This window comes from Rosa chinensis, chromosome 5 (genome assembly GCF_002994745.2).
Source record: "Rosa chinensis cultivar Old Blush chromosome 5, RchiOBHm-V2, whole genome shotgun sequence".
Lineage (NCBI taxonomy): Eukaryota > Viridiplantae > Streptophyta > Magnoliopsida > Rosales > Rosaceae > Rosa > Rosa chinensis.
In genome coordinates, this window is record NC_037092.1 from 18,077,912 (window position 1) to 18,102,358 (window position 24,447).

At 36.3% G+C, this 24,447-nt stretch overlaps 2 protein-coding genes and 1 long non-coding RNA gene across 3 annotated transcripts; 1 reads left to right on the forward strand and 2 right to left on the reverse strand.

Moving 5' to 3' along the window:
* Positions 1-11,453: 11,453 nt before the first annotated feature.
* Positions 11,454-12,029, reverse strand: LOC112167542. The gene is made up of 2 exons (XR_002923830.2): positions 11,773-12,029; positions 11,454-11,686 (listed from the first exon to the last, which is right to left on the reverse strand). It is a non-coding gene; the product is annotated as an uncharacterized LOC112167542 (long non-coding RNA).
* A 1,715-nt stretch (positions 12,030-13,744) lies between these two features.
* Positions 13,745-16,362, forward strand: LOC112167801 (luminal-binding protein 1). The gene is made up of 5 exons (XM_040507215.1): positions 13,745-14,075; positions 14,737-15,061; positions 15,149-15,303; positions 15,410-15,492; positions 15,630-16,362. The coding sequence occupies exons 2-5, from the start codon at positions 14,860-14,862 to the stop codon at positions 16,075-16,077; spliced, it is 888 nt and encodes a 295-aa protein (XP_040363149.1). The 5' UTR covers positions 13,745-14,075; positions 14,737-14,859; the 3' UTR covers positions 16,078-16,362.
* Positions 16,363-21,724: 5,362 nt separating this feature from the next.
* Positions 21,725-23,331, reverse strand: LOC112166602 (zinc transporter 1). Its single transcript, XM_024303480.2, has 3 exons — positions 22,647-23,331; positions 22,383-22,532; positions 21,725-22,162 (listed from the first exon to the last, which is right to left on the reverse strand). Exons 1-3 carry the CDS (start codon positions 23,277-23,279, stop codon positions 21,857-21,859), a joined length of 1,089 nt encoding a protein of 362 aa, XP_024159248.1. The 5' UTR covers positions 23,280-23,331; the 3' UTR covers positions 21,725-21,856.
* Between the last annotated feature and the right edge of the window lie 1,116 nt (positions 23,332-24,447).

Consider the following 24,447-nt stretch of genomic DNA (forward strand, 5'->3'; position numbering starts at 1 on the left):
TGGCTAAGTTAAGATCATGTTTGATTAGGTGATTGACGGTCTACCTTGGTGAGCGGTTTTGGTGTGTATTGTGAAATTGAAGACGCAGCGGGATTAGAGGTGAGTAAACCTCACGTGGTTCATATTACGAACCGAGTACTTTTAATTACTTTATTTTATCGTAATTGTGTGAAAATATTTATGAAATAAATATTTGTTTTTAATCATATGGATTTGATCAACTACGGTCCATTGGTAAGTAAAATGATTTTAATTATACAAAATGAATTTAACTATTTTTATGCTTGAATTATAGTTGGTATTAGTGATTATCCCTGAGCGGATGATTACGTATATATATATTTACGTGGATATATGGAATGGTGTGACATTGAGGTGTGTGTGGAATTACGATAATTTAGTTGAGATATGATATTGTCTTGGAAATTGCCATGATTATTTATAATAATGTTAACCGATAAATGTGTGTGATAATCATGTTGACCTTCTGAGTTGATTAGAGGGTAGAAATGTAGTGCTCTGAGGACAGGGAGTCCAAAGACCGCCGGTTAAATGATAACCGAGATGTAGTGCTCTGGGGACAGGGGAAAGTCTGAAGACCGCCGGTTAAATAATAACCGAGATGTAGTGCTCTGAGGACAGGGGGAAAGTCCGAAGACCGCCGGTTAAATAATAACCGAGATGTAGTGCTCTGAGGACAGGGGGAAAGTCCAAAGACCACCGGTTAAATAATAACCGAGATGTCGTGCTCTGAGGACAGGGAATCCGAAGACCGCCGGTTAAATAATAACCGAGATGTAGTGCTCTGAGGACAGGGGAAAAGTCCGAAGACCGCCGGTTAAATAATAACCGAGATATAGTTGGATCCAAACAGTTGGGATGGACCAAAGCAGTGATATTGTGGATTAGAGGATTGTGGAAATGTATTCGTTGTGGATTTTCCGTGTTTTGGTTTGATGTTTCCTTACAGATGTTGAGATTGTTGGTTGTTTACTTGAGTTAAAAGAAATATGATTTAAAATCAACATTTTCTTCTTGTTTACTCATACGGGCTGTCATGGCTTACCGGGTTTGGTGTTGTTGTAATCCCGGTACACTATTCAAATTGTGTAGCGGGTAGTCCTGCAGGTCAGGAGGATCATGGAGGAGATCGTGCTGATTAGAGTATTTGTTTTTAGTTTTACAGCCTTGTAAATTGTGAGGTGAGTGATGCTCAATTTGAGCTTTACAAATTTACTTTGTACAAGTGAGTTGTATTAATTAAACTGAGGTTTTCGAGATTTGAAATTTGAGTGGCGTGTGTTGTAGTTGTTTATTCATGTTTCGGATTTGAATTTATTATTCTAAATTCGGGGCGTGACAGCATACCTGCTCAATTCAAAAGAATAATTCCTAACATTTACAATCATTGCAATCTTTGATACCCATCAAATAATTGTTTATCAAACTTTGATATATCAAAGGCTTCGAGTAAATGTTAAGATTGGAATCTTTGCAATCTTAACACATGTTAACATTTACAATACCCACCTACAAATCTTAAAACTTTGATAAACAATTATTCGATTTCTACACTAAAAAGCACCATATAATCACTTAACCTTGACAAAGAGTTAAAGCTTACATCGATGGTTTGCTATTTGAGATGGGCGGCAAGGAGCTATTCCTGGGTCTGAGCAGTCATGGCCATATATGCACAATTGTAGAGTTAAAAAGAGAGAGCTAGTGAGAGATTGCGTCATCTTGCTGAAAACCCCAAAATCCCAAAAGTCTACTTTGCAGGGCCTAGATCAAAATGGAATGAACATAAATCTAAGCTCAACAATAACAATATCACATCGAAAACATCATATCAAAACACAAAAATCACAAATAAAATAGAATCGATCGATTCTGGTAATAGATCCATTGCCAAATTGAAATAAGGATTGATAATCGCATAGGGTTGGATTAAAGCCATTATAAAGTGGAATCTAAAGAACAAGTTGTGAGATAGATTCTGCTGAACACTACTAGAAAAACTAGCCATTCCACACAGATTTGTTTCACACAAATATTCACACACAGAGGATTTTGTATGTGAAACACTGCAAACACACAGATTTTTGTGTGCAAATCTATATTCACACAGTGTTCCGTGTGAAATAAAAAGTAAAAGTGGGACCACGAAAATTCACACAGATTTCCGTGTGAAATTCACACAGACATCCGTGGGAATTATAGTGATACACATATATCTGTGTGAACATTTATTTCATTTTAAAAAATATTATATTTGTGTCAGATATTCACACGGATTTCCGTATGAATTATAATTGATACACAAAAACATCCGTGTGAATCTTATTTCAAAATAAAATAAAAACAACTTAACTATTTAAAATATAATAAACGTATTTATATAAAACATGTTAATTCTAAAAATATTTTATTTCACACAGACATCCATGTGTAATTTTATTTCACACAGACATCCGTGTGTAATTTTTTTTAAATAGGTTAAATTCCAATATTCTCTTAATTATCCCATAAATACTTATCTCTCTCTCTCTCCTCTCTCTCTTGGAGAGTTCTCTCACAGATCAAGCTCTTCCTCAGGTAAGACATGGTTTGAATTTTCTTTCTTTTCCAATTCTTATAGATCCTAATCATGCTGATTCTAATAGGATGTTTCGACCTACTTTTATTCCAGTTTTTTTTTCAATTTGGATTCGAATCACAGCATGTCTTCCACCTTAAGCCATAACCCTTTGGATCCAACACTTCGAACTCGCAGTATCAGAGAAGAATTTCTGCGAACAAGTGTACTGGGAGGCATAATGGAGGACTTGTTGTCCATATCTTTAGTTCAGTCGATATGTATTGTTTTGCTATTTCCTTTAGTTTTCTGTAAATCACTTTTGCTTCTTCTTCTTTTTTTCTTTTTTTTTTCTGGGCTTTTTCTTTACAATTGATTCTTAGGAAAAGTACCTGTTCTTCCCCACGAAGTCGAATCATAAATTGGGTTTCTTGGAGCTGGGCTAATGGATCCAACAAGGAAACTATGGTACTAGAAGAATGGTATCCCTATTCTTTCCTTTATTGAAGCATGTTCTGGTTTTTGGTGAAGTTTTGAATTGACTTTCAATCAAGTTTGGGCTTCAGTTGAGGAAACTCAGATGGGGTAACTCCCCCACAAGATTGGTCGGTCCTGAAGATTGTAAGAGTTATAGATGAAGTACTTGGCACTCCAATTCCATGGTGAGAGTCCACAAATAGCAGATCTGGAATTCAAACGGGGATTTGATGGTATTGGGAATTCAGGGAACAAATAAATTGACTAATTGAGGAACCAATAACTAAATTAAATATGTAAATATTTAAATAATTAATAAAATTCAATAAAATGTGCACACGGATTTTTTTGGTGATGGGACGTCAATGGAGGATTTGTGATTTCAGTGGGATCCACCAAATATATTCACACGGACAAATAATTCCGTGTGTAATAGTATTAGCAACGCCAGTAATACGTACAGATATATAAATCCGTCGTTGTACCATGTGAACTGACGTATTCACACGGATTTCCGTGTGCAATACTATGATTTCACACGGATTCTCATCCGTGTGTGATGGGTACTTTTTCTAGTAGTGGAAGCTACCATTTATGCATTTCAGGTGAAAAATTAAGAGCTCTAATTTGAAAATTTGAGAAATTCAAAAAATCGAAACCCTAGGTTTTGGGAGCGGTGGAAATTGGAATGGTTTTAGGCGGGGGCTAGGCGTTGTGTTCTTTCACCGCTCTCTCTCACTTACCCACATCAACAAGGATCTGCATCTCTGGTAACAGCTTGCGGGGATTTGACATTGCAACGAGGAATGGGGTGAGTGCAAATGCGCGCTGGTTAGCAAGGAAGTTGGGGTACGCGGACCTAGGAGTGGAGGAGGCGGTGAGAGAAGGCTTGGCTAGTGACGACATCTTCCTGGAAAGGAAGGTGGCGAAGGTGTTAGGGAAAGGATAGAGTGAGAGATAATGGAGTATTGAGAGAGAGAGTTGGGGAAGACAGAGAAGTTTATTGAAACGTGGTCGTGGGTAAGCTAGTGATTTTTTTTTTTTTTTAAGTCTGTCAGACAACGTATGGTTAAGAATCTGTTGTGTGAATGTATATAGGTACAAATTTAGACAAACAAGGGGAGGGAAAATTGCCGCCTATGCCTACATATGTTTGATTTGAGTGAAACTTTGCCGCGCTCTGCAACCAAGTTCCATGATCAGACAATAGATCTTTAACAATCTGTTGTACAAATTTGTGCATCTTGCACAAGGTACACCTAGTAGGATTTTCGAACTTCATACAACATTCAATCACACAACGAATAAGAAAAAACTGTTGTGTGTAGAGTTCAAATTCCATATTGGTGAGCTTGTTCTGAAAGGGAATTATGAGCTCAGAATGGAGGGAAATCAGCTTCCCATTTACACAACAGAAACGTCTTAACTCAGTTGTGTGATATCTTCCTAATTTTTTTTTTTTTCAATTTGCTTACATTCACACAACAGAAACAGAATTGCACCGTTGTCTGACAGAGTTTGTGTTAACACACAACAGCGGATTTCTGTTCCGTTGTGTGATGAGTGTTGTGTGTTTCGATTTTTGTAGTAGTGAGTTGCTCCTACCTGATAAACCCATCTAATGCACACCTGCAACCAGAACAAGTACCACATCAAAGTCACAAACACTATGTTTTTAAAACTAATGGGTACCAATAAGTTTCTACAACAAAACTACAAATTCCACATGAAAATACCAAATGTCTAAACTGTAAAAATACCAAAGGTCTAAACAACCTTTTTCTAAACATTTGGTATTTTTACAGTTTTTTAAAGGGGCATAATGAGAAATAAATTTATGCAAAAATGTGGAGAAGTCTACATACAAAATATAGAGATATGAATAGAAGCACTCCACTTGAAAATAGAAAATTTTAGTTACTAACTTGGCTAGTCGTACGTAGACTGCTGGGTTATTGTTTTATGATCAAAGACTACTAGCAACAATTCCAAGCCCAGCAAGATAGCAAAAACAAGTCTAAAAGGTAACGCCAACGAAAGCATTACTAACAATTGACAATCTCACCTCACCAAATTAAGCATGTTCTCTAGCCGATTCCATGCAAACCAAAACAGCAAACCCGACAAGAGCTATAAACCTTAGCACGATCGCCATGAAACGAGCAACGCCGCGACAGAACTTACTAAGCATCGTCAAGATAGAACTCACTGTGCTCAACCAAAAAGATATTGCATAATAAGAGTCGGATCAAAAGTGACCTTGTCTACAACAATCCAATTGTGCATCATCACAGCACATCACTTGTTCAATAAACTTCACGTTAAACCCTAGAGAATCCGTATTTGACCAAGATGGCCAAGGCAGTTTGGGATATATAGAACAACAAACTTCTTCAACTAACCAAGATTATATAAGTTTAGTGAAACTAAATAAGAAATTCATAGAATATGCTTTAGGGAAAATGTTAGACTGAGGGAGAAGTAGGAAACAAGTTGTGCTACAAGGTTATATGTTTTGAATTACTTGCTTTTGTTGGTTGTAATTATACTTGCTATGCTTCAGTGATAAACTCATTCATTTTAGATATTTCTTACGAAATCATAAACATGCATATCTTACCTATTCCATAAGACACTTATGTAGCATCACATTTATAGATTTGTATACTTTATTTTTAATAATAGAAATATGGCATACAATGAATTGACAGAATGATCATGAAATGTTGACTATGTTACCTATAGAACTGTGATAAGAGACCTGATTTTAATTCTAAATTAAAATGTTGATCAACTACTAGCAAAACGGACACTCACACACATTTATTTCACACGGATTTTCAACACCCACGGATATCCGTGTGAAAGACAATTTCATACTGATACCCGTGTAAACTAAGTAGAATTGGGCCCACATGAGTTTGTGCAGTACCAATAACAATAAAAATCCGTGTGAAACAGCAATACACACAGATTTCAGTGTGCAACCTAAAATACTTTCTCATTTATTCACACGGTTGTCCATGTGTAAATAGGTTCACACAGACTTCAGTGTGAATAAAATATTTCATTATTCATAAATCAAATTTTTTTTTTGTTATACGTATTATATTACGACGATCTTCTGTAACTAATACATTTTGATACAAATATCAGTGTGAAATGAGTATCACACTATATATCGGTGTTCAATGGAACATACAAACATCCGTGTGAGAAGATAATTTCATACGAAAATCTGTGTAAAAGTTTAACTAACAATTGACATAAGATAAATACACACAGACATCAGTAAGAGCTGTAAATGCATTTCACACATATTTCAGTAGATATACTGCTGAAAACCAGTAGCCGTAAATGACTAGCAAAAATTTAAGAATTCCCGCTCAGTCGTTTTAGCTAAATTCTAATTTCCCACGAAACCTTTTACTTTGAAGACTTTCTTTTTCGAAAAGATGCCAAACCCAGATCTCTCAGTCTCCTTCACCTCTCATCCCATTTCCTCTTCTTCTCTTCATCCTCGCTCGATGCCATCCCATCGATGTAATGGCTGTAGCCAATAATCTAGTCATTAGGTGAGTAAATATGTCTCTCCCAAATTCAATTGAGGATTGTTTCTGATTTTTTTTTTTTAAATTCCTTTAAGATCTGAGGAAGAACCACTAGAGCGAAGAAGAAGAGAGCCAGACCTACACAAACCCCTTCTCTCTCTCTCTCTCTCTCTCGTTTGTATTTACCTGATCTACTTTTTCAATCAAAAGCTTCAACTTGGTGGTTTTGAGGGATTTCGGGGTTTTATCTCATCGCCCATTCATTATCTCTGTGTTTCAGTTTTTGGTTTATTTTTGTGGTATTTGTTTGGGTTTTAGGGGTAGAAGTAGTTTTTGCAGTAGAGAAAGCTGCGGTGGAGATATGACTACTGTAAGATCAGGCGTCTCTTTTTCGAGGACGCTCTTCTCTCCTCGTCCACCAGATCACTCACTCGATATGGTTCTCGATTCCATTTGCTTATTTGATCAACTTTAAAGGAAGGGTATTTGATTCTGTCACTGATTTTTGTGTTCTGGGTTAGTGGATATTTGATTGAATTGAGCTTGGGATGATGAGAATTTTGGGTTTTGAGGTGTTGGGTATTGGCGGGTGGTGTTAGAGTGGCTTGCGTTTTGTAATTAGTGAAATGTGTGTTCAGTTCATGATATAGTAATGGGTTTTGGTGATTTTGTGATGTGATTTCTATTGTTGCTTGAGGGTGTAGAAGTTCCAGTGTGCAGAATTTGACTGTGGGAGGTGATACATTTGTATTAAGGTATGTAGCTGTCGACTTTTCACTTCTGAAATTGAGTTCTTGTTACTTTGTTACCATGATAATTGTTCTTAGTTCTTACTGCATTTAGTTTTTATTTGAGGAATAGTGGTTTATCCTTTTCCAACCAGAGGAGGTTTATTTTTATTATCGTTGTCTCTACTACCATATAAGGAGTGTCGGGTTCGCACGTTAGCATCATTGATTAAAACTTCAAATCCTGGAATCAACAATGGCATCCTATATCCTTCCTTATTCGTCTAAACATACGCTATTTTTCTGTGTTTCTCGTGCACCCAAGTAATGCTTATTCAAGCTAGGTCTAGTTGGGTTGGATTATAGCTTGCTTCCATAGTACTTTTATCCTTTATGTTTGTGTGTGCTGGCATTTTACTGACAATGAAATGGATCAGGCCTGCATCTTTGTCCATGCTCACTAGAGTCCAGTATAAATTTTCATACCTCAAGGTTAGTGTTTGAAATGTATATTAGTATATATACATTAGCTTCTTAGGATCCTATTGCTTGAACATCCGTATACATATATTGTAGAGGTATTCAAGTTATAGTTTCTAGGTTCCACCATTTGCATATTCATGGTCATAAGAGAAAGAAACAAAGGGTATGGTGGCTCTCCTAGAGTTCAGAGTAGATGTCAAAAATGTTATATATATATATATATATATATATATATATATATATCTGTTAGGAAAATAACTAACTATATATCGCAAGTATGCAGGAGTACTTGCATTTTGTAGTTACTGTTGACACCTTTTGACTCTTCTTGGTAACAAGAGAAAATGTAAACAATTTCTGGTGTGGATATAGCCTTGACATGTAAGATTGTAAAAAAAAGTTAAAATGATTCAGTTGCTCACAAAATCTCTATTGCAGGTGCCGATACCACATAGCCTTGACATGTATGTACATCATAAACCCCATTTTTCATTTTCATTATCTTCTGGTTCTTTGAATGAGTTTCCTGAAAAGATGCCTCTGTGTACTTAGGAATAGCAATTGTACATCATGTGCCAAACAGTTGAAAAGCAATCGTAGAGATACAAATTTCAGTACTGCCTTATAGATATTGAGCCATTGACTAAAGGTAGTAGACCCGTGATCCCAACCCCAGCCATCAATGATGTATATCGCCCGGAAATGCCTGAAACTGTTCCAGAATAGCAGTTGAAGTGAGCTGGTAAGTTTCACCTTATGTAGATGTCATTTGCTGACTTTGATGGTTTTGTTTTTGTCCACTTTCAGTTAATCCTCAAAGCTCCATCAAACTATGTTCTTGGCCAAGGATTTTGTTGTTAAAAGGGGGAAATCTTAGTCATATTCCACCTTGAACAACACTGTATTCTAGAAAACATCCTTGTTTTTTGTATGCCAAGAATTTATTTAAGGTATGAAGTAGATGTCATTTTTGTATGCCAAGAAATGTAAAAAAAGATCTTGCTGGCGTGGCCAGTTTGTATATATTGGGCACTTTCTCATCGATATATAGCTGGATTAAAACAATAAAGAGAGATTGGGAATGTAAAGTTTACTTTATTATTAGTAATTGTGGATGAGTTTGAATTAATCTACTTTTGTTGGGAAAAATAAAATGCAATTGTATATATTTTTGTATTTGTTAATTAACAGCTTTTTTTTTTTAATGCTATTCACATTTTCACACAGATTTCAGTATGAGTCAATTTCATAACAAGTTTTGTTGAAATTTAATTGACCCAAAAATCTGTGAGCAAATTAATCAATTTACACAGACATTTGTGGGGGTTAAGAACATACTTCACACAAATATCTGTGTGTAAGAAGCTATTTCGCACAGATATCTGTGTGTGTTAAGAATGTATTTCACACTAATTAAGGTATTAAAATATTATTTTCATCTCACACGGATAACATAAAATTCAAGTATGCATATTGGAAGACAAGTGGGACCCACATGAAATTTCACATGGACTCCCAAAACTGTGTGAATATAGCATTAGCGCCCTCTCCAAGGCAACTGAAAAACATTCCGTGCTTGCATCATAGGTACAGCCTTTTACATACTACCATCCGTGTGAAAAAAGTAGTACTTCACACAGATTTAAATATGTGTGAGTTGCCCATTTTGCTATTAGTATGAAAGATCATCATCCACAATTTAAAAGTACTACCAGAAATTCACCAGAGGCGATATAACTTGTTACGACAATGAACATTCTTTTCAATTGCATAAGCCAACATAAACTTCTGACGAGTTTCAGCTATTTTATAGCAAAAGCTGCAAAACTGGTTTCAATCCGATTAACTTAAGAATCTGCATGGATATAGAAAACTAATGCATATAATAAACCTATCTTATCTGCATCTACTCCGCAAATCCAAAAGCTTTAAGGAAACTAATTAAACAACTAAATACATCCTCTAACCCTAAACATTAAAATCTGATTTTAACAGCCATTTTAAGTCCAAGATGATCTGGATTTATTCTCAAAAAAAAAGATAATGATTTATCTTCTTTAACTTCGCTATCATGAGGATTTTAGACAGACTGTCACCACCATCTATCGACTTACTAGCAAGCCACATGATCCAATGATATGGAGCATAAGGTTTCGGTGGCTCGTCCACTATTGGGTGCTGGCACGAGGGACACAAGTGACTTTTAGTTCGCCACCAGACAATGCAACTTAAATGGTAAAGGTGCGAGCAGTGCAACCGAGCTATCCTATTTGGATGATCTTCTCCTTCATCAAGTTCCTCATTACATATGAAACAGGGTGTCTGTCTAACAGCAGCTTCCAAACTATCCAACCTCACTAGCTTGAAATCCTGCTTGACTGCATCAATGTGTCTCCTAAAATCGTCGACCCTAAATGTTTCCATGAACTCCCATAGATGCCCATGAACATCAAGCATCTCTTGACGATTGGCCTCTACACAAGCTGTTAAACGGCGTAACGAGGGCTCATCCGGAGTAGTCACAGTCACGTCCACTATGCTCACAGTAATAGGCAACCCAGGGACAGCCACTTCAACCACCTTAAATATTTTTCCAATAATAGCAGGCTGCTCGGCTTCTGGGATACCCATCTTGGTAAGGTGCCTAGCCATGACCTTTGCGTATCCACGCTTAATTAGGTATGATAGTTTGACACGAGAGAGAGAAACCACCATTTGTGGTTCGGTTATGAGGTTTGGTGCATCATAAAGAATTATTCTTGGAGGAGTAGAAGAACCGATCAGCGTGAAGAGCCTTAATTTGATGGGAAGCATGTCGCTGCCAATTGGGATTACTGTGGGAGGAAAGGGTTCGCTTGTGTCTCTTTGAGATGCTCTGCTACGGAAAAACTGCTTCTTGAACATCATTCTTGAAGACGTGAAATCCATGGCAAATAGAGAGTATGAGTGAATGACTGATAACTTGGTGAGGGTGGGTTTATAATTTTATATAGATAATGCTAGAGACCAAAGCCTTCATCTACAAGAATTTGAAAAAAAATAGTGTTCTAATTTGGTTAGGAGCCTTTATTCATCCTACAACAATTTGGAAAAGGATTAGGAAAAGGCATATATCTGGGAATTATTTTCAATTAATAAAAAATTAATCAAATGTAACGTCTCAAGCATATTAGAACAGCATTAGTGAATCGAATCCTTTTTTATTTTTAAGGTGAATGATATATAAGACGGTAAGACCACTATTACTAACTTTATTATTCTCTATGCTAAGAAGGCCAGAGTGCACTACTAGTAAATTTGACTATACACACTGATTAGAATCAGTGGGTATAAGGTCTAACAGTTACTGATATCAGTATGGGAAGCCCAATAGCCACCCTACACTCACGGATTGAATTACGGTTGCATTTGAGCGGGTGGTCTTTGGTCTTTCCCCACTGATATAAAAGTCAGTGTGGATTTTTCTGTGGTACCCATACATACTCACACGAGATAAATAAAAATACGGTATAAAATCTATCTTTAAAAATCAGTGGGAACATTAATCACTAAACTAAAATCTGTATGAACTAGTGAACTACACAATAAAAATAAATTGATTTAAATAATGTTAAATGTTAACCAATAATAGTAATATTTGAAGAACAACCAATAACAGTAATTAATCAGTAAAATTCTCAACATATTCCAGAAATGATACAAGGAGGAAGAGGGGGATGAATGCCAATACCTCTCCCAATAAATATACAAACAAAAATGACATGATTGAACAAAGAAACACACTCCAGATTTATTATTTATTTCTGCATCTTCCCGTTCTCTTCATCTTCCCCTTTGTCTGCTGCATCTCCAGAAGACCAGAACCCCTTCTGTTTTTGTCAATTGAATAAATTGATGATCAATAACATCAACTAGAAAGGCATGAGTATAGGAAAAATCAACCAATAAATATTACCTTATGCCAAATGACACCTGAGATCAAGACCCAAGTATTTGCTATCTGGGTTCTTTTACTTCTTTATTTCTGTCTTCAAACACCTACAGAGTTTCTGTTGAGCTGCTATTGAAATAGAGATGACTATGGAGGAGTCGTGCTCTCTGATGAATCCTATACAGAGTACGCCGCGATTATGTGGTTGTAGGATTTTCCAACTTATTTCTAGATTTAACTAGTGTTAGAGAAAAGAAAGGAAAAACAATATTATTCAGATGACTATATCTGTGTGTGTAACACTTTTGTTATAGATGTATATGAGTATAAAATTAGTTAATAAATTATATTTTTGTTACTTCTCACAGATATCTGTGTGTACAAAACCTTGTTACAGATGTCTATGAGTATAAAATTATCTAATAAATTATATTTTTGTTATTACTCACAGATATCCATGTGAGTCAAACCTTGTTACAGATGTCTATGAGTATAAAATTAGTTAATAAATTATATTTTTGTTACTTCTCACAGATATCCGTGTGTACGAAACCTTGTTACAGATGTCAATGAGTATAAAATTATCTAATAAATTATATTTTTGTTATTACTCACAGATATCCGTGTGGGTCAAATCTTGTTACAGATGTCTATGAGTATAAAATTATTTAATAAATTATATTTTGTTATTACTCACAGATATCCGTATGTAAAAGTTTTCTCACACATGTCAGTATGAACTAAATATTTGGGATACACGGATATCTGTGAGAAACTTTATCTCACACTGATTTCAGTGAGTAATAGTGTAAACATGTGCTTATGTAGGGTCCAGTTCATTAGTTCACACAGATGTCTGTATTTATAAATCAAATCCCACAGATGTTTTATCCGTGTGAAAGTCAGTAAGTGTAAAATCAGTGTGGGTTGCTCATTTTGCTAGTAGTGGTGGGTCGTCCATTGGGCAACAAGAACAAACTTAGCGGAGAAAGTCTCCCAGAAATTCTCTTTGGAACCGAATAAGCCTAAGAAGAAGTTTTAATTTGAAACTTCATGCTGGAGTGCAGGACGCAGGTGGTCACCAAGCCTAACACACTGATGGAGCAAGAGTTAGTAGAGATGGTGGGGGAGACTCCCTCCTGTGTATGGCGTTTCTTTCTAGGTTATAGGTCGGCAAAATTTATAATGGATTCACACAACCCACTTTCAAAATAAAATAAAAAATAAAAAAAGCTTTGTTTTATAGGTATTTGGGGTGGTCTCTTATTGAGCTTCTCTATAACCTAATCTGGATACATTCACAAGGCCTTTGGGGACAATTTTATGTTTTAACTTATCTTTTATGGCTTGGTGAAATTTTTCAGAGGTCTTGAGTTTATGGGTTCTCTAATATTTATTTGAAGGGGACTCCAAATTATTAATTGATAGTATCAATTATGTAGTTCAGCCTCCATGGCGTATTCGACAGATACTGAAAGACATTAGGCTTCTTGCCCAGCAGGTCTCTGTAATTGATTTCCGACATGTTAAAAGAGAAGTAAACTTCCTAGCTGATGCTATTGCTAAAATTGGGCACCTTGGCCATGCTCAAAGATGGACTCGATCCATCCCTCCCTCGGCTTCTTCAGTGTTTTTGCTGGATAATTTAGGCTTAGGTTGTGTTCGTGATCCATACATATCAGAGTCTCTATTTTTTGAACTAATTGCGTTAGAGAATAATTAAAGCTATTTTTCTTTTATCTGGGTGAGGTAGCAAAGTTACTTTGATTATGTTAGCGAGTTAGTAATATACCTATCAAATCAGTATTCGGATCAAGATTCACAATATGATAAAACTAGACTAATCTATAGAATAACTAAAGCTATTTTGATATATATATATATATATATATATATATATATTTGTCTCCCGACCTAAAAAGAAAAAAGATCCAATATTTCTATAAGAAAAAAATAAAAAAAAATAAAAAAAAAATAAAAGAGAGAATGTCGATAGGTGTGGTAAGCTGCTACAAGCCTCCAAGCCTGTTCATTCTGAGTCGATACTCGATAGCCTATTCCCTGTCCCATTTCAATGGAAAACTTTTCCCGACCCTCCACAACCGTTCTCCTTCTTCTCCGATTCCGATGCGGAGGAGGAGTAACGCCTCCATTCGTTACCTACCGTTTCAATTTCTCTCCTCCTCCTCAGTCCGATAATTTGTTGCCCAAATCAACTTCGATTTCTCCGATGGCCGTCCACCCTGGGTGTCGTTTTCCCTCGTGCAAGAGCAGAGGAGAGAGATGGGTTGATTTGTACGACACGTCGTTGTTCGGCTAACAAAAAGGTAGAATTCTTTTTTCTTGTATAATAAAAAGTTTATATTTTTACTTAATGAAATTGTTTTCGGTTAGAGTTCTGTTAGTCACATTTCCCGCCAATTCTTTCTTTCTTTCTTTCTTGTTCTCTGTTCTCCCTCATTGCGTTTCCGCTCTGCACTCATCTCTCTCTCTCTCTCTCTCTCTCTCTCTCTCTCTCTGTTCTTGCCTCATCGAAATGGACGATGATCAAGATTGTCTTTGCCATGTGTTACTCAAAGCTGAAATTGCCATTTCTATAGGGGTAAGTAAGTCTCGCACTTCACATCTGCACATTGAAATATCAAGAATCTTAATTTTAGTTCTAGGGTTTTGCAATTGGGAAATTTGGTTTTTGAGTTATCATAATTGCTCTGTTTCTTTGAATAATTGTGATTCTTGAATGAGATTTTCGCTTGACATTTATATATTCCCTATTTAGAGTTCAGTTCTTCTGTTTTCTTGGATATATTCCATGCTTTGGGAATTGGGATTGTTAAATTCCATTCAAGGGTTCTCAATCCTGGCATTTTTATTGTTATTTTTCTGTTTCTTTAAGGAATTGCATTATTTTTTTCATTAATTGTTGAATCATGGCTGTGAGTGGTCTGCGATTAACAGTACTGATACCATGTATTATTTAAAATGTAGCTTCTAGATGAGATTGCAATACGGTTGAGAGACTCTGATGAGCAAGTGGCAGCTGTTTTAACAGATGATGGTTTTGATGAACAATATGAACATCATTTGGAACTTTTTAAGGATGAACTAGAGATGTTGGAAGATGAAATAGAGTTAGAAGAACTCGAAAAAATGGTGGAACTTGAACAAGAATTGAAAGAACTTGAACTGTTGGAGGTTGCAGGAGAAATGGAACAACTTGAAATGTTGGCTATTGAAGGTTCATATCCGTACTTAAACAATGGTGTGAACCCTGAGGCATTTGCTTATGATAAGGCTGGTGATGGAAACAAAGGTATATATGCATTTTTTATCTGCTCGATGAGGGTTAATTATATATGATTAGAATAACAGAGCACATATTATATTTTGTTAAATACAGATATCATTCTCTGGGATGTTGCACCTCTCACCCTTGGTATCGAAACTGCTGGTGGTATTATGACTAAATTGATTCCCAGAAACACTGTGATCCCAACCAAGAAATCCCAGGTTTTCACCACTTATCAGGATCAGCAGAGTACAGTCTACATTCAGGTATCACTCTTTGACTAATCCACTGTAATGAAATGCTCGTGCACTGTTGAAATGACCACGGCATGATGAATTTTTCCTAGACTTAATCGTGTTTTGCTTTTTCCAGGTCTATGAGGGTGAAGGGAGTCTAACAAGATATTGCAGGATCCTTGGAAAATTTGAACTTACTGGCATTCCCCCAGCCCCAAGGTTTGTTTCTGCTCCAAAGTGTATGAGGGTGAAATGAGTTTCACAAAGAATTGTGGAAATTTTAATCTTATCTTCTCTTTTAATTGGCTTTACCAGTTTATAGAGATTTAACTGTAACTCATTACTCCATTGGACAGGGGTATTCCTCGGATTGAAGTCACGTTTGAAGTGGATACCAATGGTTTCCTGAATGTCAAGGCAGAAGACAAGGGCACTGGCAAATCTGAGAAGATCACCATCACCAATGACAAGGGTTGCACAAGCCAAGAAGAAATTGAGTGCATAGTCAAAGAGGCAGAGGAGTTAGCTGATGAGGACCAGAAGGTGAAGGAGAGGATTGATGCCCATAATAGCCTGAAAACTTTTATCTACAACTTGAAGAACCAGATCAACGAAATGGACAAGCTTGAGTATGATGAGAAGGATAAGCTTGAGACCGCTGTGAAGAAGGCCCTGGAATGGATGAAGGACAACCAGACCGCTGAGAAGGAGGACTATGAGGAGAAGCTCAAGGAGGTTGAAGCAATCTGCAACGCTATCATCACAACTGTTTACCAGAGGTCAGGTGATACTCCTGTGGATTAATTCAACAGCTGAATGAAATTCATTTGATCCACTTCATGAGCTTTAGGCAAGCTTTTTGCAGGATATTGAGGCTATATAGGTCAAGGGTGAGAGTTTCTAATTGTATAAAAGTTAGGGGAGAGAATATCTACTCTTTTGAGTAATGGAGATAGAATATTGTCCCGTTTGTTGGTACTGAATATCATGTCTGATCTGTTTGTAGTTCTGCCTGTTAAGACAGACATGCATAATCTGTTTAGGAATACTTTAAAATACTGTTACCATCAGAGAACTCTTATTAGTATATTCAGGTTACATATTTGGAAGTTAGTAATCTCTGTCCATGAAAGTAGTAATTCAAAAACTTTCCTTCCTCATTCCTGTGGTCTTATATCAATGGGTGAGAACAGTTCAGCAGATCTCCATGATTTCTAACTCTTAAATCTGTGAGTTAATTAGAAATCTCGTATTTGTAAGACTTTAAAGTATGCTGTCTATTATCAAATTAAGCAGAGAATTCTTGCCAGTTCCTCATTTCCTCACATGTACAACAATCATTTCAAATTTTTGATAGGCCGAGCAGGCAAGTACTACAACATTCAGAGAAGTAACCTTGAATTTCATTCCAAGAAAAACTAAAAGATGAAAAGGGCTAGTTGCTTGACAGTAAGTGAAGCCCGGGGTTTATTATTTGTTTCTGCTGCCAACAGGCCTAATGTCATATCCAAAGTCGATACACAACCTCAGACCCAAAAATCAAGCATAAAATTCAAGCATACAGTATTAAAAAATTTTCCCACTGCTGCACTGAGATGGTGCATTTCTTTGCTGCTCACTGCATCTTATAAGTTGTATCAAATATCCTTCTTCAAAAGTTCCATATTAAACATATGCTCATAACAGATTTCAGCTATAGGAAAACTAATCTCATTCAGGTTAATTTTGCTTCATTTGAACATCTACAGAAAACTAATACAAATAATATTCTACTTTCCCACATTCAAAACTCAAAAGCTACAACCAAATGCAAATTTATAGCATAAACATAAACTAGTCATGGAGCTGTATCTTGAAGATCTGAACTCAAACAGCCATTTTAAGTGAAGGATGATCTGGTTTAATCTTCCTTCATTAATTAACTTCACTTTCCTGATCACATTCTCCAAACTTCCAAAGTGTCGCTGTGATCTCTGAACAACATTGTATAGCATAGGCCAATTCTGCAGCCCTTTTGGTGGCCGGCACACTATTGGGTATTGGCAAGTACAAGGAGGACACAAGTGACAGTCTTTCCACCATCAGAGAGTGAAATATCCATGGAGAAGGTGTGGGCAGCTTCTTTCAATGATCATTCCCTTCTACTTTATCACAGTTTCTTACAAATGAAACACCGCGACTGACTAGAATCCTGTCTCAACTGATCTAGCTTAATTTGGTGTTAATCTAGTGCAATATTCAAGCAATCTATCTTATTTTGCTGATTCATTATTTGTATTAATTCTCATGCCATTCTGAATCTAATGCATTATTCAAGACTTTCTTTTAAGCACACAGTGTGATAATGGAAACAATTTATGCCAAAAGGGAGTGATAATCCAAGCAGAAGAAAAGCTGTAAGGCAGTAGAATCCATTGATCTTAGAAAGTGAAAACAAGAAATCGGATACGCAAGAGCAACAAAACAATAACAATTGTGAGGAGAAGATGCACGGAGAGTTGCATAATAAACAAAACATGAACTATTAGAAGATCTGATTCATTCAACATCCCAGATATTTAAGGCTTTCTTCAATATTTAAGGCTTTCTTCGAAACTGAGACTATTACAATTTGCAACATGAAGAATCAGCATTTAAATTTCATTGATGTCTGTTCTAAGACTACAGGCACAACAATACAGATCCAGACAGTAAACAGTAGTGGGGTTGGATGCCAATTATGCACTTGGCATTAGAGAGTATCTACTGCTCACGAATATTGTACAAGGAAAACAACATCACAGTACTAGAGGACATAACCATGGATATATACCTGTTTTCAGATCCCATGAAAACAGTGTCAAATATGCATTCTGTGATTTCTCTGCTGTCAGTATGATACTCCCCATGAGTGTAGTTTCCAATCCTTATGGCATAATTGGACTTGTTTATCCCCATTTGCAATATCTGCATGCATGAGTGCAACACTAATAAATTATTGTATGTGACATTCACACTAAGGTAAGATAAGTTGTTGCACTCTAAGCCAATTGCTTATACAGATCCAAAGAAGAAATATGTAACAAAGGAAAAATATTTTTAGGAAATCTCCTGGGGAACCAAGATTATAAAATCAAGGCTTTTTCTTCAACCTTATAATTGAATCAGCGAATACTGACCCCAACTACTTAAATTGGTCCTTGCTAGAACTTCAAGTAACCTCAGTTGGACTTGCAATGGCCATTGTGCGTTAATAAAGTCAAGTAAGAAATTAGAATCATAAGAAATACACAAGAAACCTAATCAGTATACAATGTTTAAGTTTTACAAAATGAGTAACCAAGCATGTATATTTTTTGACAGAATTGTTTTTCTGATACAAATACGTTGAAATTCAAATTAGCGTCTAACAAACATGTAGAAAGTAATTCACTCCTGCACCGAAGAGTCAGTTGAAAAAAATAAGTGCACACCGCTTCCAAATCAATTTGGGCTATCACAACCTCCACATCCATCAAAGAAAACTGAGCCTTCAGTAACAAGATCTCCATTTACAACAGAAGCACATCCATCTGGAACAAATGACCATGGTTCAATGAAAAAAAAACACACATGAATCAGTACATAGAATTATGTTAAATACGGAAGGTATATATCCTTTCGAAAGTTTCTTCCAGAAGAGACGAAAATATCATCATGCAAGGAAATGGTATGGCGTTTTCATATTAGCATATGCAGCGCTGAAAGGTACACTGAGCAAAAATGCATAGCAACGCTAAACTCTAATCAATTGAGTGATCGTCACATACCATATTAAAGGTGACTACCATCACATCCTTTGTGATCTCTGTACATGTAAACCTCCACAAGTGAGCGTAGCACCTATAAAAGCAAGAAGACTAATATCTAGCTTTCTTAGTTGGCGTTGACTTGCATTCATAATTCAATGCAAGATCAAAGTGAGGAGGGATAGGAGAAAAGAGCTCTCAAACTTCAGCAGCTAAAGAGTCAGTAACTTAACATAGATAATTTTCTACCCTGCTACAAATTAAAGGCTCATATCTCCTGTAACACTTACGCAGGTGTTGCACCCATTTTCTTACTGTACGAAGACAGATTCTAGATTATCTGGGATAGTAGATCTCCTCCTGTTCAAAAAACCAGTGAAGAAGTGTTATTTTTTTTATGTGAACAACTGCAAAGCCCCAACATAAATGATTTTAAAACCATATATTTATGTCAGTGTCAATCCCCATATGATGAAATATCTGAAACGCAATTTTCAAAGAATCTGCGGCACTAATTTTCTCTAACAATTCAATCCAATCTCACCTAACCAACCAATCAACCATACCTTTCATTATATAGAACTAAGAATTAAGAAAGAAGGATTTGATACAAAATTTCTTAATCTGAATAATAGCACCAGGAATGGAGCTAACATTAGCACTTACCTGTCCAAATTGTATCCATAACATTAGGCACTGATTCCTGTCACAAAGCATTGCAAATTCTCCCCCGGCAGCTGAAGGTCTACAAGTTGGTCTTTCTGTTTCGATGCTGTGACCATCGAAGTTCCCAGCAATTTCCATCATTTGCAAGTCATATCTACTGGCGAATCATTATAATCATTCTGTTCATACAGAGAATTTGACAATTGTGACGCTCCGAGTCTCTGATGACCCTTTGATCACAGACATAAAAAGCTGTATAAATGCCATCAGTCCAATCCCCGAGTTATAGCACTTTCAAGCACTCCCATCTGCAAAAAGCTCATTTCTTAAGCACCACCATACTATTTACTACTAGGAAATAACTCAACATCTTCATATCAACAATCATAAAAATAACCTTCAGCACATGACAACGAAATGGTGTATCTACAATTTCAATAACACCAAGCAATGAAGTACCTGAAAATCTAAACATAGCACTAACTGACAAACTAATTAAGAAGCAATTTTATTATTCTCATTACTTTAGTTTAGCACCATAGCTCTAGCTAGCAAATAAACTTACGCGTGAGTAATTGAAATAGTCTTCACACTTCACAGCCATAACAAATAATCTCAAGCTTCCTTGGCCTCAGCTATTGACACCTTGATGTCTTCTCTTCACAATGCAATCTATATCCCTAGCCCTTTGACTCAAATTTCACGTTGCCTTATCTGCAACACTTGTTCTGCACCCAAAAAATGCTTCGTGACAAAAATCCAAATTTTACTATGAAGTTAGAAACTTGATCAAACTAGAAACAAATGCAAGCCAACTCTAAGTTTTATTACTCACCTGAGAAAATTATAGAGTTCTTAGAGAGTACGCTTCATCGATTTGAACAGGGATAGAGCACAGAGGTTTTTGGATAGGAATCTTGAAAAAATCAAAATTCCGTTTTGTGTAAGAGTTGAGCTCCTACACCGTCTACAGTCTACACGGATGAAGCTCTTGCAGGTGTACTAGGTTTGTATGACCCCCCAATCGTAATGTGCCACATGTAAATTAAATAAGTACAAATTAGGAAAGAATGATATTTTTGGGTTCTTGCGTCAGGACACTGTCCCTAACACAATCTTATTGGATCATGGTCTAACCTTAATGGTGTTAGGTGTCCACTAACACGTGTTAATGATGGTATTGATGCTCCGTATCTTAGTCGTAGTGCAAGCAATTAACTCATCCTCCTTGCCTTCATCTGCATATATATTCTACCTCTGAAGTCCTCTCATGAACGCAAACCGGAGTTTACATATGATCTCATTTATGGTGTACCCGTGAACTGTAATTTGTTGGTTATTTGAAATATCATGAAGGTCATAGAAATTTTTTATTGATAGAATTCAATATTCCATTGCCATATAGAATTACATAAATGATTACATGAAATGTAGTCCATGATCTTCAAGTTGAGAACGTCAAACAAGATTTGTTCAAAAAAAAAAAAGGAAAAAAAGATGTCAAGCCAAATAGTTGAAAACTAGATTTGGGAAGGTTTTGATTTGGCCCCCTTCCTTTCTTCTACATTTCTAATTTTGTTAATAAAATTTTAATAAAAGGACAAGTGGTGAGTTTCTGGTTGTGGCGGCGTCCTTTCGTTTGAGATTGTGAGTGAGTGCTTGATGCCCCAAATTGGTAGTCATAAAGAAGCTAATTAATATCGTCGAATTCTCTATATGTATTCTTATAAAGTACAAAAAGGTAGTTGAAAACTGGAAATTTTGAGATCTTTTGATGAAATGACTCAGGGCAAATAATGTTGGTGTTTGTGACAGAGTGCAACTTTAATATCTAAAAATAATTAACCAGATAGGCTCATGTTCTTCTTAATATAATTATATGATCGACCTAATCTACCAACTTGTTTCGTCAAATCTTTTTACAAAATAAAAGAAAATGTTGATACGTCAAGTTTTGAGCTAGAAAAATGATGTGTAGGTAAAATTTTGGGGTGACCGTGCTTGTAAGGGAAATCATTAATTCAATACACACACCAAAAATCAATTCATTAACAAAAAGAAAAAAGGAAATCAATACACAAACATTCAAATAAATGAAGGCTTGGAGAAGAAAAATTTCACAGCAACCTAATATGCTAGCTGCTAAAAATTCAAGCCCATTTCGCCAAGAGAGACATACAGCCAGTCCCTAGAAGAAGTGAGATATATGACCCCAATTGAATCCTCATATTTCCTTGCATTCTAGGGCTCATGAAATCTGCTGCAAGTAGGTCAACAAGAGCCATGTAAATTAAAATCCCAGCTGCAGCTGAATCCAAAGTCCCTTGAACAATTAGAGCAGTTGGGCTAGTCTCACTGTAAACGCTTGAAATTCCGGTACCAACTGCAATCCCAATGGGGGTTGTAAGGGAGAAAAATGCCGCCATTATGGCTGCAGACCGAACCTTAAACTTTGCCTGCAAGCAACATCAAAAGTTCTATGCTTGTAAATGTCACAGCACAGATGGACATGTTTCAATGTGGTACAACATTTTGAACACGTTCTCCAACTTTCAGCACCATACACATACATTGTACCAGAGAAAAATAAAATAGTCATGGTTTTCTTGTTAAAAAACAAACCACTCCAGCTTAGTCCATACATTGTACTACAGGCTGTAGTTAGTGTGATTATACCTGAGAGATGCAGCCACCAAGTCCGATGCCCTCAAAGAATTGATGGAAAGACAAAGCCACCAGGAGAGGCTTTATTGTATCTGGGTTTCGGGATGCACCCAATGTTATTCCAATTATAACTGAATGGACTAGAATCCCCAGCTCCAACACCTAGAACATGCCCAAAACAATTTCACAAGAATATGAGGAACTTATTATGTACCCAAAAAAAATATATTAGCGAAATATTGCCAAGTATTTAACACAACAAAAAATGAACCTTACTTGTGAAATGACTCTATGCCTGATTAATTCTGATGATGATCTCAATTCTTCAGAGCCATGAGCATTACTACCCTGTGTGGCACCATGTGTATGAACAGTATGATGTACATGACCTGCATGACCATGATCATGACCAGCTATGTTCTCTACATCCATTGTCACCTGGGTTGACTTCAAGCTTGACCTTTTGTAGTACCCAGTTGCCACTGTATCAACCATCAATGTTCCGATGGCAGACATCATACACACAAAGCCTGTGAAAGGGAATCTGCCCCATGGATTTTCTTTTAGGCATGGTGAAGTCAAGGTCTCAAAGGCTTCAGGTAGTATGTGAATGAAGGCAGTCGCTAGAATCACCCCAGCCGCAAAGGCCTTGACAAAGAAGAAGATATCGTTCTCGGGTCTTAGAGTTGGGATCTTCTTGCCTAGCAGCGGCAGACTTACCCCCAAAGCACCCGAAACAAGAATTGAAGCAATGGAGCCTAGCTTGTACTTTAGTGCTTCATCGTTGTTGTCCTGTATGTCTTCAGATTCACAGGTACACTCTCCAAATACTATTGCGGGGAATAGAAGAATTAGAATTGATGCCACTATCTTCAACATGTTCAAAGATGAAGCTTGAAGAATAAACATGATTTGAGAGAGGAGAGGGATGAGAGTAGCTTATAATAAAAGCTTTCTGGCTTTTGGGTCTTGTGTAGTTGCGGAGTTTATTCTTCTTATATATGGATTATGGGAAGAGGTAAATGTGCAGGAGAGTCACATTGGTTAGCGTAACAAGTGGAATCTACTACACATCATTGCACCATAACAAATGTAGAAATGGAAATTTTGGGTCTCAATCAGAATTTTGAATTTTCAAAAAAGAAACAAATTTTGTGCATGTGGCAATATAATATAGATTGGATGGCCTAAATTTCCAAAATGTCCAAAATGATTTGTTTAAATGAAAAGTAATTTACCATAGGTACATGACCTCATGCATTGTGAAGATAAATGTGGCTGATTGAGCTAGGCTCATATGGCGGATAGAAGGAAAACCGTACTCAATGATTCATTTTAAGTGTGTGGAATGGTACACGCGCGGGAAAATTTTAGTTCTCGTGTTATAAATTTTACATTTTATTTTTTATTAATATATTTTTCAAATTTCATTACAAAATGTGCTTGCTTATCACGTACAACTGTCACAGTAATATTTATTCCTCTACTACTATCTATTTCGTGTTTTATCTAAAGATTGGCCAAAGTCTCATCACATTATATATGGTCGGGTTGTTCCAATAATTCTACAATGAGGTAATCTAAAGAAGCATTTTTTAGGGGGAAACAAGAAGAATATATAATATGAGGGTTTGAAATAGATTTTTCCCTGAACAGAGCTTAGAAAAGGTCTCACATGCATTCAACCAAGTAAGTTGAAAGTGAAGACAGAATGTCGTCATGCAAACACAGTAACCAAGGGAGTTTAGCTTAGATTGTATCGATTTAGAGCTTAGTTAGTTTAACCTAGTCAACTCAAAATGTCGATTTTATGTCCTCATACCTAACTGGATTATTGTGTGCAGATGAGCACAAATCTTGTGTCAGCTGTAGCATATGCGTGTTTAATTGTTTAATACAACTGTTTATCCATTTCAGGACCTAGCTAGCTAAGAAAGGAGAAGTACTTAGAAATTTGATTAATATAAAAAGTGTGTTTAATGACTTATTAAGAGAAGTACTACTTATGAACTCTCTCTCTTTTTTGCAAAGACTTAAATACTCATCTAATATAAAAGCATGGTTCGAATAACGGACA

What these genes read in the sequence shown, in the direction of transcription:
- LOC112166602 (XM_024303480.2), bottom strand. Translation starts at nt 23,279, where the DNA reads ATGTTTATTCTTCAAGCTTCATCTTTGAACATGTTGAAGATAGTGGCA. An exon ending in GGCATAGAGTCATTTCACAA is followed by an intron (nt 22,533 to 22,646) that starts GTAAGGTTCATT and finishes GGCATGTTCTAG; the next exon opens with GTGTTGGAGCTGGGGATTCT. An exon ending in TTGGTGGCTGCATCTCTCAG is followed by an intron (nt 22,163 to 22,382) that starts GTATAATCACAC and finishes TGTTGCTTGCAG; the next exon opens with GCAAAGTTTAAGGTTCGGTC.
- LOC112167801 (XM_040507215.1), top strand. Translation starts at nt 14,860, where the DNA reads ATGTTGGAAGATGAAATAGAGTTAGAAGAACTCGAAAAAATGGTGGAA. An exon ending in GGCTGGTGATGGAAACAAAG is followed by an intron (nt 15,062 to 15,148) that starts GTATATATGCAT and finishes TGTTAAATACAG; the next exon opens with ATATCATTCTCTGGGATGTT. An exon ending in AGAGTACAGTCTACATTCAG is followed by an intron (nt 15,304 to 15,409) that starts GTATCACTCTTT and finishes TGCTTTTTCCAG; the next exon opens with GTCTATGAGGGTGAAGGGAG.